At 30.4% G+C, this 12708-nt stretch overlaps 2 protein-coding genes across 2 annotated transcripts; both read left to right on the top strand.

Annotated features, from left to right (window-relative positions):
* The first annotated feature begins 1423 nt into the window (after window positions 1–1423).
* Window positions 1424–6438, top strand: LOC111034178 (sialin-like). Its single transcript, XM_022315257.1, has 9 exons — window positions 1424–1545; window positions 1614–1809; window positions 2482–2942; window positions 3017–3104; window positions 3595–3818; window positions 3924–4076; window positions 4174–4306; window positions 4383–4621; window positions 5943–6438. The coding sequence occupies exons 2-9, from the start codon at window positions 1794–1796 to the stop codon at window positions 6180–6182; spliced, it is 1554 nt and encodes a 517-aa protein (XP_022170949.1). The 5' UTR covers window positions 1424–1545; window positions 1614–1793; the 3' UTR covers window positions 6183–6438.
* A 2012-nt stretch (window positions 6439–8450) lies between these two features.
* LOC111034182 (sialin-like) lies at window positions 8451–12156 on the top strand. Its single transcript, XM_022315260.1, has 8 exons — window positions 8451–8868; window positions 9528–9988; window positions 10062–10149; window positions 10265–10488; window positions 10591–10743; window positions 10901–11033; window positions 11102–11340; window positions 11736–12156. The coding sequence occupies exons 1-8, from the start codon at window positions 8853–8855 to the stop codon at window positions 11943–11945; spliced, it is 1524 nt and encodes a 507-aa protein (XP_022170952.1). The 5' UTR covers window positions 8451–8852; the 3' UTR covers window positions 11946–12156.
* Window positions 12157–12708: the final 552 nt, after the last annotated feature.

The following is a 12708-nucleotide window of genomic DNA, read 5'->3' as shown; positions in this document are numbered from 1 at the left end:
TGATTATGATTTATGTTGCTTTCAAGTTATAACATAGTTGCAACTTTAGGCTACTTGCCTATAATTATTTTTATATAACATTTCCATCAACATTATATTTTATGTACTGTATCATATCTATAAATCAACTTAAATTTAAAATATAACAGATAATATTTCTTGATAGTCATAGATTAATTTTCTATGATAAATGATAATCTAAACAAATAAACTGTGTTGAATGTACATTTTCAATGTATACAACGAAGGTAATACCAATATTAAACGCAAGCGTTTTCTTTTTATAAAGGTTTGTCATTCCACTAGTTCATCCGTTGAGTTCAACCAAAGTGTTCTTTTTATTAAAAAATCTGAAATTCATCAAAAAATTAACTGATATTAATATTAGGTATTCAAGTTTTTAACTGATATTGTTCTTCTTCTATCGTCTATATAGAACTTTCCACGATTTTTTTTTTGAAACTCATGTGTACGGTGTTAAGGTAAACTATTGAATAAGTACAATTCAAAATATGATTTAACTAACTAATTTCCGCTGAATGCCATTAAGTTGTGCAGAGTATAAAACATATTGTAAGGTGAGCCGTTGTTGTTTGGTTACAAGCATGACTAACTCATTTTGTTTTCAAGCTTGTCTTGAATGTCGGCTGATCTGTTTGATATAAAAGTAATAAGTTATTAAGGATTCGCAATCTGTGGCTGACGGCTGTAATCTTTCGAAGTTTCGACCATACCTCATTATTTATTAATATCATACGATAACACTTCATGCCTATGAAAAAAAAAATGGTACCTGCATTTCGAACTGTATACCAACTGTAATAATGGGTTAATGACTTCGAGATAAGATATAGAAAATCCAAGACCTTGTCTTGAACTCACCGTAAATGCACATACTTACCTATCCGTTGATTAATGATAGAACTTAAAGAGTACAAACAAACACGCTCGAATCCAAATCATTGAACTCTCGTGTCCGTGTAATACAAATTACAATGCACCTTATTATGAACGTGGTTGCGTATTGCTATTATTTTATTTTAGTCATCAAGTGCTTGGTTATTACTTCGTGCAGTTAAATAGCTTAAAATGGTTCACATAATACTATATTATAATTAAAAATATAGATTATAGTAGTTTAAAGATTGCAGGATGTTTGTTGTTCGTTTCGTTTCACGGTTCGAATAATCAATAAACAACATAATTAATAATATCATACACATTATAACGTTATGTGCTCAAAGTATTTATACTCAAGCAACAACATGATCTCTCATTCGACACAAAACATAAATCTAATGATAAATAGGTATTCTGATAAGTCAATCAGATCATAATAAAAGGATTGAACGTCTTAATAACCCACTCTGTGTGGATCATATAATAATATAATGTTATCATGTTGCTTCTTGATCCTACAAGTTAACAGCGCTCAGACGGAAAATTTTGCGTTTGAAGACGTCACATTTTGTTCGCTAAGTGCACCAGCCGACAGATTCGTAAATCGTAATATTCCACGGGAACACATAATTTAATATATCATATGTATAATATTATTATTTTATTACTTTTATTATTTTTTTTATATGGATGTATTTATTGAAATTACTCAGGTGGAATAATGTACCTAAACGAAATACCATATAAGTACTCGGTAGAAACGAATTGGACGTTTTCCGATTCGTAAACGTATTCCGTAATATTCTCAGTGGTTTTCAGGAAACTACGTTTGAAGTAATTAATTTTCACTTATCAAATATAAACACTGAAGAGGCTATCAATTAACTACCACTATGAAATTGAATTCACGTAAGTAAACATTTAGCTTTCTATCGCATGACAAAACAACAATTAATGCATTTACAGTAATGTCATCAATACTGTACATAATCTAATGATGTACCTACATAAACATAAACACCTAGATTGTTTCTTTTCCATAAGTGGAAACTCCTCAAAGATTGTGTTCTTTCAAAATTATTGACTTACCAACAGTAAAACAATATACAATAATCATCTTTGTGGATTTTTTATTTTAATAATAATAGAATAGTTTTAGAATTAACACATAATAATATAGAATTTAGATAAAATATAATATCCAGATACCTAAGTAAGAATACTTAATATCTATAATTGGTGCACTGACAATTAAATACATTTAAATGTATTAAAAAAAGTAAAAAAATTTTTTTTTGGAACATTATAACTGTACTTCATCATCGACTAATTTGTGTCCCACATTATTTATTATAACACACAATGTATAATAATAAAATACCTTTACCCCATTCCATGCCGTTTATTATTCTGTAGGGCATCTTATAATGCATGAAGCATCAACTATTTTTTGATATACAAGCAATTCACATATGTATTACTCCGTTTGAAAATCACGTTTAAATGATAAGTTTGTAAAACAATGTTGACATCGAGACTGTCGTATCACGACTGACGGATAAAATAATTTTTCTGCTGCAGGACACGTCTCCCAAAGATGGGTGATGGCCGGGATGGGGATGTTAGGTGTCACGATGGCGTACGTGATGCGAGCCTGCTTAGGCATAACTCTCACTCAAATGGTCAGGCCAGTGGTGGTGGTAGACGGAGGTGTGAAATCCATTCAGCACAACTACTGCCCGATGCCACAGTCGTCGTCACATGGCCACGCAAAGTCCAACCGGACAGCGATAGCCGAGGACGAGTTCAAGAACCGGTTCGATTGGGATGAGAAGACGCAGGGTGAGATCCTGTCGTCGTTCTACTATGGTTACATACTCACCCACTTACCCGGCGGCGTCTTATCCCAGAGATTTGGTGGCAAGCACACCATGGGCTTAGGAATACTGTCCACCGCAGTCTTCACTCTGATGACTCCGTATGTAGCGTACATGGGCTCCAGACCACTGACGATTCTGCGGTTCGTCGAAGGACTCGGAGAGGTAATGGTCGTGATTACCACTATATATGGTTTTAATACAATTATTTTAATTAAATTAATTTTTTTAATATGCAGGGAACTACCTTCCCAGCTCTCTGCACACTTCTGGCACAGTGGGCTCCACCCGAAGAAAAGGGAAAACTCTCCACAGTGGTATTTGCAGGTAACGTTTATACCTTATGAACATATATTACAAAATCATTGTATGCGGAATACGATTACTGACCTATGACGTTCTGTTAGTCTATACTACTAAGTATATTTCATGCTATAAAATTAATATATTTAACCACCAGCTATTAGTAATATAGTAAGTTGATTTCAGTTTTGGTAAAAAAATTACATAAGACAATTTAAGTGTCTACAATATAATAATAAGCTTAACAATTTTGTAAACAATTAAACATTTGTAAAAAAAATACAAGAAACAAGTCACTGATATTAAAAATTTGAGTATTATTTTAACTACTTATCAACATAAAAAAAAAATACATCATTGTAAAATCAATACATTCTTGATTCTTCGCTCTGATCTGAATCTACAACATATACTTATGGTATAAATAATGTGTTTGTTGATCGGTGAGAGCAAACCAATTATATTATATACGTATTGACAAAAACTGAGGATAATATTATTATTATTTCAACAGGTGCTCAAATCGGTAACATTTTTTCAAACTTCTTGAGTGGTTTCATCATACAATACATACCTGGTGGTTGGCCTAATGTCTTTTACTTCTTCGGTATAACCTCGCTGATTTGGTTTTTGCTCTGGTGCATGTTCGTTTACAATGATCCGAACTCCCATCCGTTCATATCAGACATAGAGCGAGAATACTTAAAACAGTCAATCGGAAGCCTTGAAAGGAAAAAGGTACGTAAAATGTCACTATAGTCATATCGCACAGAGATAAAACGATATTTTCCTGCCTGACATGACATAAATATCACAATTTAATATATTAATTGGATATAACAGGATTTGCCCTCCACTCCATGGAAGTCCATATTAACGTCGTGGCCAATATGGGCACTGATTCTTATTGAAGCTGGACATGACTGGGGTGCGTTTACGATTATCAGCGATCTCCCAAAATATATGAATGACGTCTTACATTTTTCCATTGGTGAGGTAAGTCTGGTGAACATCTGAGTTTCTTATTAGGTAAATTTAACAGTGTAAAAAAAGTGCAAAGTAGTAATATTATGCTTAACGTTTCTCTCTATAGAATGGCTTATTGTCGTCAGTTCCATACATCGCCCAATGGGTTACGTCGATCTTAGCTGGAATATTAGCTGACTGGCTGATAAGCAAACGAATAATGAGTGTCACTGCAGTTAGAAAAAGTTTTGCTATCATAGGTGAGGTTTGATAGTTGATATGAAGACATTAGACTTAAATTGCCGGAAACCGACAAATAATTGTACATAATTTCAGCAAATGTCGGACCTGGTATTGGTGTAATGTGTGCTTCATTTGTCGGATGTGACAAAATGATTGCAACTTTTTGTTTTACTTTGGGTATGGCACTAATGGGATTTTGTTATCCCAGTATTCGTGTCAATACACTTGATTTATCACCCAATTATGCTCCATCAATAATGGCACTCGTTAACGGTATTGGTTGTTTATCAGGAATGGCTACTCCATACATCGCTGGAATTCTCACACCAAATGTAAGTTTTTGATATATTCCAGAGGCCACCATTTAATATGTTTGAAGGGTCACGTTAAGAATCGTAAAATTGTTTGAAGTCGGTAAAAAAAATGAAAAAAAATGATAAATTATAGCAATAAATATTATAATAATACAATAATATAATATATTTTCTTTTTGCCGCCATTTAGTGTATAATTAAAAAAATAATATACTCTATTCTTTGAGCCTTACTTCTTAAAATGTTGCCAGAGTTATTTAATCTATACAGGGTGTCCCGTATGGATACACCAATTACTCGGAGAGAGGGTAAATAACTTTTTTACCAAAAAAAAACTATATGTAGTCTTTGTCTCTATGAGTCTAGCAGATTTATGATGTATTTGTTATCTCAGGAGATATCAGTATATCACAATAGTAAATCTTCGAGGGACATCCTTGTTATATTATAATACAATTAATGGGGTCTACAGAACAGGTAGTAGGTACTGAACCAATTAGTACCAAATTGTGGCCACTTTTTTATTGAAACTCGACAATGTTATACATACTATGTACATAATATATACTAGAGGTGGGTTCTAGAGGTGAGAATTGTTCGAAATTCAGAAAATCAGACCAAACCTTAGGTGTTTGGTTCATGTACAAAATCACGCAACTTAAAAAAAAAATGAATTGATCAAATAGTTGATACTTATATCATTCTTCACGTCATACGTTTCGAACAATAATGCTATATTTTCGTTTGACATAAAACTAAAAGGATTGATTCTTAATTTAACTCAAAAGCTTGTTCCGTTTCTGATTGGTATTAAACGTACCTAATGTTTGGTATACTGGCCATTGTTAAGATAGACTTGTTCGATTTGAGCAAATTTTTATTGAATTCAATCCACCCTTATTAGATGAAGAAATATTATTTGTTAACTGAATTGAGTACAAATGAAAAATCACAGCCTTATATTTTAAATTGTATAAACTATAAAGTATATAATAATAATATATAGTTTTTAAAAATCATCTCTTTAAAATTTTTTAATATATTACAGTATGAATATATTTTTTGTACACTAAATATGATATAAGTTTACTATGGTATTTTAAAGTATACATTAGATAATAATAGTATATAACAGTAAATTAAAAATTAATTTAGTGGTTTAGTAAAATAAAGATTATTGGAATATTATTGTTTTCCTGCGTAACCACTGGCGTTACAAATTATTGCATGTCTACATGTAGGGCTAATAGTATTGAATATTGATATATTGCCATTCAATATTAAATACAAATATTTTATGTAAATAAGTGTCTAATAGTTTATTAAATTATTTTTTTAGAGAACAGTTTTAGAGTGGCGTTTTGTATTTTGGATTATGATGATAATAATGACAGCATCGTCTGTGCTGTATGGGCTATTTGGATCCGGCGAGTTGCAACCATGGGACGACTTAGAACAATATTATCTAAAAGAAAAGGAAAAAGCAAAGAAAGGGTTACCTATGGATGAGAGAATAAGTATCGTTCATTCAAAATCTATAGAAGATGGAAAATCGTCAAATAATTCGAATCCTGACTAATTATTGATTAGTTATACAAATTAAAAACTATCCTATCACTGTAAATAATATTATTAATATAATATGTTACCTATTAGCTTATATTAGTATTATATAATGTGAATATTTATTTTGGTTGTTAATACTTGTTATATTTAGAAACAGTTTATTATTTTGATGTTTAAAAATAATAATCGAAAGATATATCACATTCGAACATCAGGAAAATTAAATTTGTTTTAAATTAGATGAAAATTAAATTTTTATTAAAAAATAACTCATGATTTTATTATTTATAAAATAATGTGAGATTATTATAATTTTCTCATATTTTTCTAACTCGTTGTACAATACAAGAACAACTATAATAATAATAATAATAATTTCTGTCTGAAATATAATTTTAAAGTTTTATTATCATTAGAGCACGAAACTGTATGCATTTGAAAATGTATTCTGGTTGATCGTATGATGTGCCAAATGAGCAAAAATTTGTTTCATGACAACAATTTAAAAAATGAAACTTTTTAGCACATAGTTATTTTTGTATATTTTGATATTTTCCTATTTTAAGGGCAAATTTTACAATTTTAATAGCATATTTCATCTTTTAGTGCATTTTTCGATGTTTTTTTTTTCTACACATATTCGAAATATACAGTATTATTATATAATAAGCTACATATAGCTAAAATGATTTCATACAATGCAATTCACATTTAGGAAAGTAAATTTATTTTATGATACATTTTTGATATAAATTGATCCCTATTTTTTTCTTATAGATTAAAATTAAACACAAAAAAAAGAAAAAAAAAGTAAAGTAGATAAGTATTTATAGTTGGATTCGATAATTTTTTTAAATATATTGTAATAATAAAATGTTTAAGAAATTAATTTTTTTGCTAATCCTTTTTATGCATATTTTTTATTTTCGTGCATATTTTAACATTTTAGTGGATATAGTTATACATATTTAGGGTTTTTTTTTAGCGCATGTTTGGTTGGTTTTTAATGCATAAAAATCAGCTCTCTAATTTTATCATCATATATGCCTAAACGCTATATATTCAAGTTGTTTAATAATAAGTAGTGACTATTACTTAAAATATTTTTTGATATTAATGTTCATTTGCAATGTACCCATTACATTTTCATATCAACAAATAAGATATGTTAGGTATACATTAATAATATCACTAAATATAATTTTCTTTAAAGCTATAAATGGGAATGCATTTAATTATTATTTGTGTGATCAGCTCGCTAGATCAGTCCGCACCGATTTGCATGATTTTTTTTTTTGAAACAAAATTGTGATCTTATACGATAGAACATTTAATACGAAAAATTCATAGTTTTAATTAATTAAGTAGTTATTATAAATATTCCATAAAGTAACAAGACAACCATTCGCGACACGCACACACATGTTCATATCCTTTACTACTCCTACGTCATCGTCGACATTAGTTTTATACAAATGTATATAAAAAATGTATTATATATAATTTATATATTACCAAATCACGTACGATATCTTAATTTACAAACTAAGTACTCCAAGTGATTAATATTATATGCAAGGTCAGGCAAATAATGAAACAATTAACTGTGGCAAGTAAAGTTAATTCAATTAAATCGCCTTGAGTTAAAAGTTAAAAGTTAAAAAAGAAAAAATGTACTTCAAAATAAACTAAACTAAATTTAAAAAAAAAAATTTTTTTTTCAAGTCACAATATTTAGAAGTTATCAAGTGTCCCAAAATTTTAATTTAGACTAACTTAATTTATCAAGACGTTTGACACTATGCAAATATCAGATTATAATGATATTCATATTATTAGAAAATGAATGACGAAAATCGGAAAAATATCAGTTTTATCTGTTGGTCTAGTACTCTAGTATGATACGAAAAGAAAATTAACTTAACTGTACGACAATGATGTAATTATAAGCTAAGTTATACAAATAATAATGTTAAAAGAGTAAGTTATAAGTTTAAAACAAAAGTAATTCAGTAGTTAAATTAATTAATTACTTAATTAAAGTAAGTGCCCACTGTTGACAATAAGTCCTTCAACGTATTGAAAGCATACAAATATTTTTTTTTATTTTCAATATATCGTGTATTGACAATGTGCCTGCGGATAAATGTTAACACATAGTTTGACACAAACATAATTCCAATGATAAATATTCAGATAAGACAATTGGAATACGATAAAAAGAGTGAACGTCTTAATCACCAGCTACTCACTTGAGTGAGTAATCACCTAATAATAATGTCATGGTATTATGTTGTGTCTCGATTGGACGGTTAATAGTGCTCAGACGGAAGTTTTCGTTTAAAGACGTCTTGCACACTAGCTGCAACAGTCGACGGATTTATTCCACGGGCACATATTATATATATATATATATAATATATTATATACGTATATTTATAATAATTGTATAATGTTTTAATTTGTATAATTTTAAACGTGTTGTCTTTACTTAGATGGTATTAGGTATATAGGTATACGAAACACTAACCAGTAACACCCATGTGAAAGTTTTCGGATTCTTAAATATTTTTCTAGACGTTTTTACCAGACTCGTCGGTTTTCAGAAAATTCTGTTTAAAGTTATTAATTCTAGCTTATACAAGTATACACTAAGGTGACTATTATAGTTACCTATACCACTATGAAATTGAATTCAAGTAAGTAACCTTTCTGCTATCTGTCAAATGATAAAATATTATGTTTTTATATTAAGACATAGATGATCAATTAATATATTTGGTGTAATGTTATCAATACCGTACAATACAATTGTGCAAAAACAGTGTTATTTAAAAAAAATTCCTTACAACCCGTATTAAAATGTTCATCTTTATGAATTATTTTTAATAAAGAAAGAATAGTTATAAAATAAACACATAATAGCGTTTAAATAGATAAAAATGTGCTGATAGGTTAAATTAAACTGTGTTATCTATTATTTTAACACTGTCACATTCATAATATTATATTTTAATTTATTAAAAAAAGTAAAATTAAAATATCACGAACGATTCTCCACTAAACGTCTTCATTTGAACACCTGAAGCGCATTGTTTCCATATATATTTATTAAAATTTTATATTATTATTTTCTTTGTTTATTATGGACAACCCTGTATAATAATGAAATAAATAATAATCATCTATTATTCACTTGTCCACCAAATTGTAGGATATAATATAATGCATCGTGCACAAACTATCATTTTAACGAAAGACGTTTGTATTAGTTTGATTCAAAATGACCATTCAGTTTGTGGAAGACATTTCAACATCGTGACCTGACGACTAACGGATGACATTTTTTCCGTTACAGAACACGGTTCTCAGAGATGGGTGATGGCTCTGATGGGTATGATGGGCGTCACGATAGCATACGTGATGCGGGCCTGCTTGAGCATAACGCTCACACAAATGGTCAGGCCCGTGGTGGTGGTAGACGGAGGCGAAAGGTCTGTTCGTCATGACTACTGCCCGATGCCCCAGTCATCGTCACATGGCCAACCAAAGTCCAACAGAACAGAAATATCCGAGGACGAGTTTAAGAACCGATTCGATTGGGACGAGAAGACGCAGGGTGAAATCCTATCGTCGTTCTACTATGGTTACATCCTCACCCACTTACCAGGAGGCATCTTATCCCAGAGGTTCGGCGGAAAGCACACCATGGGCTTAGGGATACTTTCCACCGCAGTCTTCACGCTGATGACTCCGTATGTAGCGTACATGGGTACCAGGTCACTCACCGTCTTGCGATTCTTAGAAGGACTCGGTGAAGTAATGATGGGGACTGACACAAAACATGACTAAAATAAAATTGGTGACTAACTTGCAATTTTTTTTTATCCAGGGCACTATGTTCCCGGCTCTTTGTACTCTCTTAGCACAGTGGGCTCCACCTGAAGAAAAGGGAAAACTCTCCACACTGATATTTGCAGGTAACGTAAAAAAAACCAAAAAACAAACATGGATTAATAGGTTTCATGTTTGTCTAGCAGTTAGTTGACATAACTTATGATGATGATAATAATAATGCTATGACGTACTCAACAGGTGTGCAAATTGGTAATATTTTCTCAAATTTCTTGAGTGGTTTAATCATACAATATATACCCGGTGGTTGGCCAAACGTCTTTTACATTTTTGGCATAGTCTCGTTAATTTGGTTTGTTCTCTGGTGTATATTGGTTTACGACGACCCTAACTCTCATCCTTTTATATCAAAAGCTGAGCGTGACTACTTAAAAGAGTCGATAGGAAGTCTGGAAAGGCAAAAGGTACTTACAATGTTACGATGGACGGGATATAGCAATTTTTTTCTAACGATATACTTGTGCCTAACATGAATCATTGTTTAATATTTGAATTGGTTATAATAGGATTTGCCCTCCACACCATGGATGTCTATATTAACGTCGTGGCCAGTATGGGCACTAATTATTGTCGAAGCAGGACATGACTGGGGCGCTTATACAATTATCAGCGATCTCCCAAAATATATGAGTGACGTCTTACATTTTTCCATTAGTGAGGTTAGTTTAATCCACTTTTGAGATTTCGATTGCGTATAGTTTACAATGCAAATTAAAGTGTAGAGTTTGAATAGGTAAGGCCTATAGTATAATATTAACACAGTATTGTTTACTACTCTGAACCTTAGACTAATATTTAAAACGTTTTTTTTTATAGAACGGTTTATCATCGTCCTTCCCATACATCGCCCAATGGGTTACGTCGATTTTAGCTAGTATATTAGCTGACTGGCTGATAAGCAAACGAATAATGAGTGTCACTTCGGTCAGAAAAAGTTTCTCTATTATAGGTGAGTTTGGATGTGAAGACTAATGTCTTAAAAATGCTAATAATTGACAAATAATATTATGGTTTCAGGAAATGTCGGACCTGGTGTTGGTGTTATGTGTGCTTCGTTTGTCGGATGTGACAAAATGGTTGCAACTTTGTGTTTTACTTTGGGTATGGCATTAATGGGATTCTGTTATCCCAGTATCCGAGTCAATTCACTCGATTTGTCACCCAATTATTCTCCTACTATAATGGCACTTGTAAATGGTATTGGTTGTTTATCAGGAATGGCGACTCCATACATCGCTGGAATTCTCACACCAAATGTAGGTTGATGATATATGAGGTTCACTATTTATGATTTCACTAAGAATAATTTTAGTACTATCTTTAAATATAAAAATCAATGTACTTTTGGATGTGTCTCATTGACTTGAAAAGTACAAATCTAAGTGACGCCAAAATGTGCACTGATTCTCGTTGAGTTTTGGCGAGTGTTTATATTATCATTTTTAAAATAATATACACATACAATGTACATTGTTTAATAAAATGAATAGCTTTGTAATACTATTATATACTTTTGTAACCACTGAAGTTGTAAAAAATCACAAGAATAAATAATATAGTGTTAATAGTATTGATACATTGTTATTCAATATTATTATACCCAAATGTTGGATGTAAATAAGTGTAACTCTATTATTTTTTATTTTTTCAGAGAACTGTTTTAGAGTGGCGTCTTGTATTTTGGATTATGATGATAGTGATGACTGCATCATCTGTGGTGTATCAGATATTTGGATCTGGCGAGTTGCAATCCTTCGATAACTCAGAACAATATTACCTAAAAAAGAATGAAAAACCAATGAGGGAATTATCTATGGACGAAACATTAAGTATAGTTCATTCAAATTCGATAGACGATTGAAATTGTTACATAATTCGAATTCTGCCTAATTAGACTCGGCAACAAAACTATCCTACTCTGTAAATTATATTATTAACATATTATGTTACGTTCTAGTTTATAGTTATAAAATAAAATAAATATTTATTTAGATTGTAAATACTTGTTATATTCAGAACTAATTTAATGTTGTAATACGTACAAATAATAATAGGAAGTTACATTATATTTGTTTATTGCAGTTTGTATGTTTCATTTTAAACCTAACCTAACCTTGTATGATTTTTTTCTTTTTAAAAAATAATTCAATATTCTATGGTCTAAAAAATAATGTGAATTGATGAATATTTCCTCATACATTCCTACTTATATAATACTTACAATAATAGTTATAATGATAATAATAATTTCCGTTTTTATATAATTTTATTCTTATATTATTATATCTAAACGCTGTAGTAACGTTGTTTAATAATAATACTAGGTACTTAAAATATTTACATATTTACAGTATGTCATTTTACTATAACATCGACTATAGACTATCATAATCGAAGTTGTCTGTGTAAAATCAACTCAATTTCTTGAACAATATGGGTAATGACAGGATTTGTTTACAAATGTATCTGAACATGAAAGATACTAGTTCAATAATATGTTATTCATTAAAATGTTTTTGAAGTGTTCAAAAAATAAGATATCTGGAGCTATCTCATGTTTTCGCTATGACTGTTGACCAAACACTTTAGAGCATTATTACGACTGTTTACTTTTTTTTTTATCT

Source organism: Myzus persicae, unplaced genomic scaffold (assembly GCF_001856785.1).
Source record: "Myzus persicae strain clone G006 unplaced genomic scaffold, MPER_G0061.0, whole genome shotgun sequence".
Classification (NCBI taxonomy): domain Eukaryota; kingdom Metazoa; phylum Arthropoda; class Insecta; order Hemiptera; family Aphididae; genus Myzus; species Myzus persicae.
The sequence above is the reverse complement of the archived record's forward strand: the minus strand, read 5'-3'. Positions and strand labels throughout refer to the sequence as shown.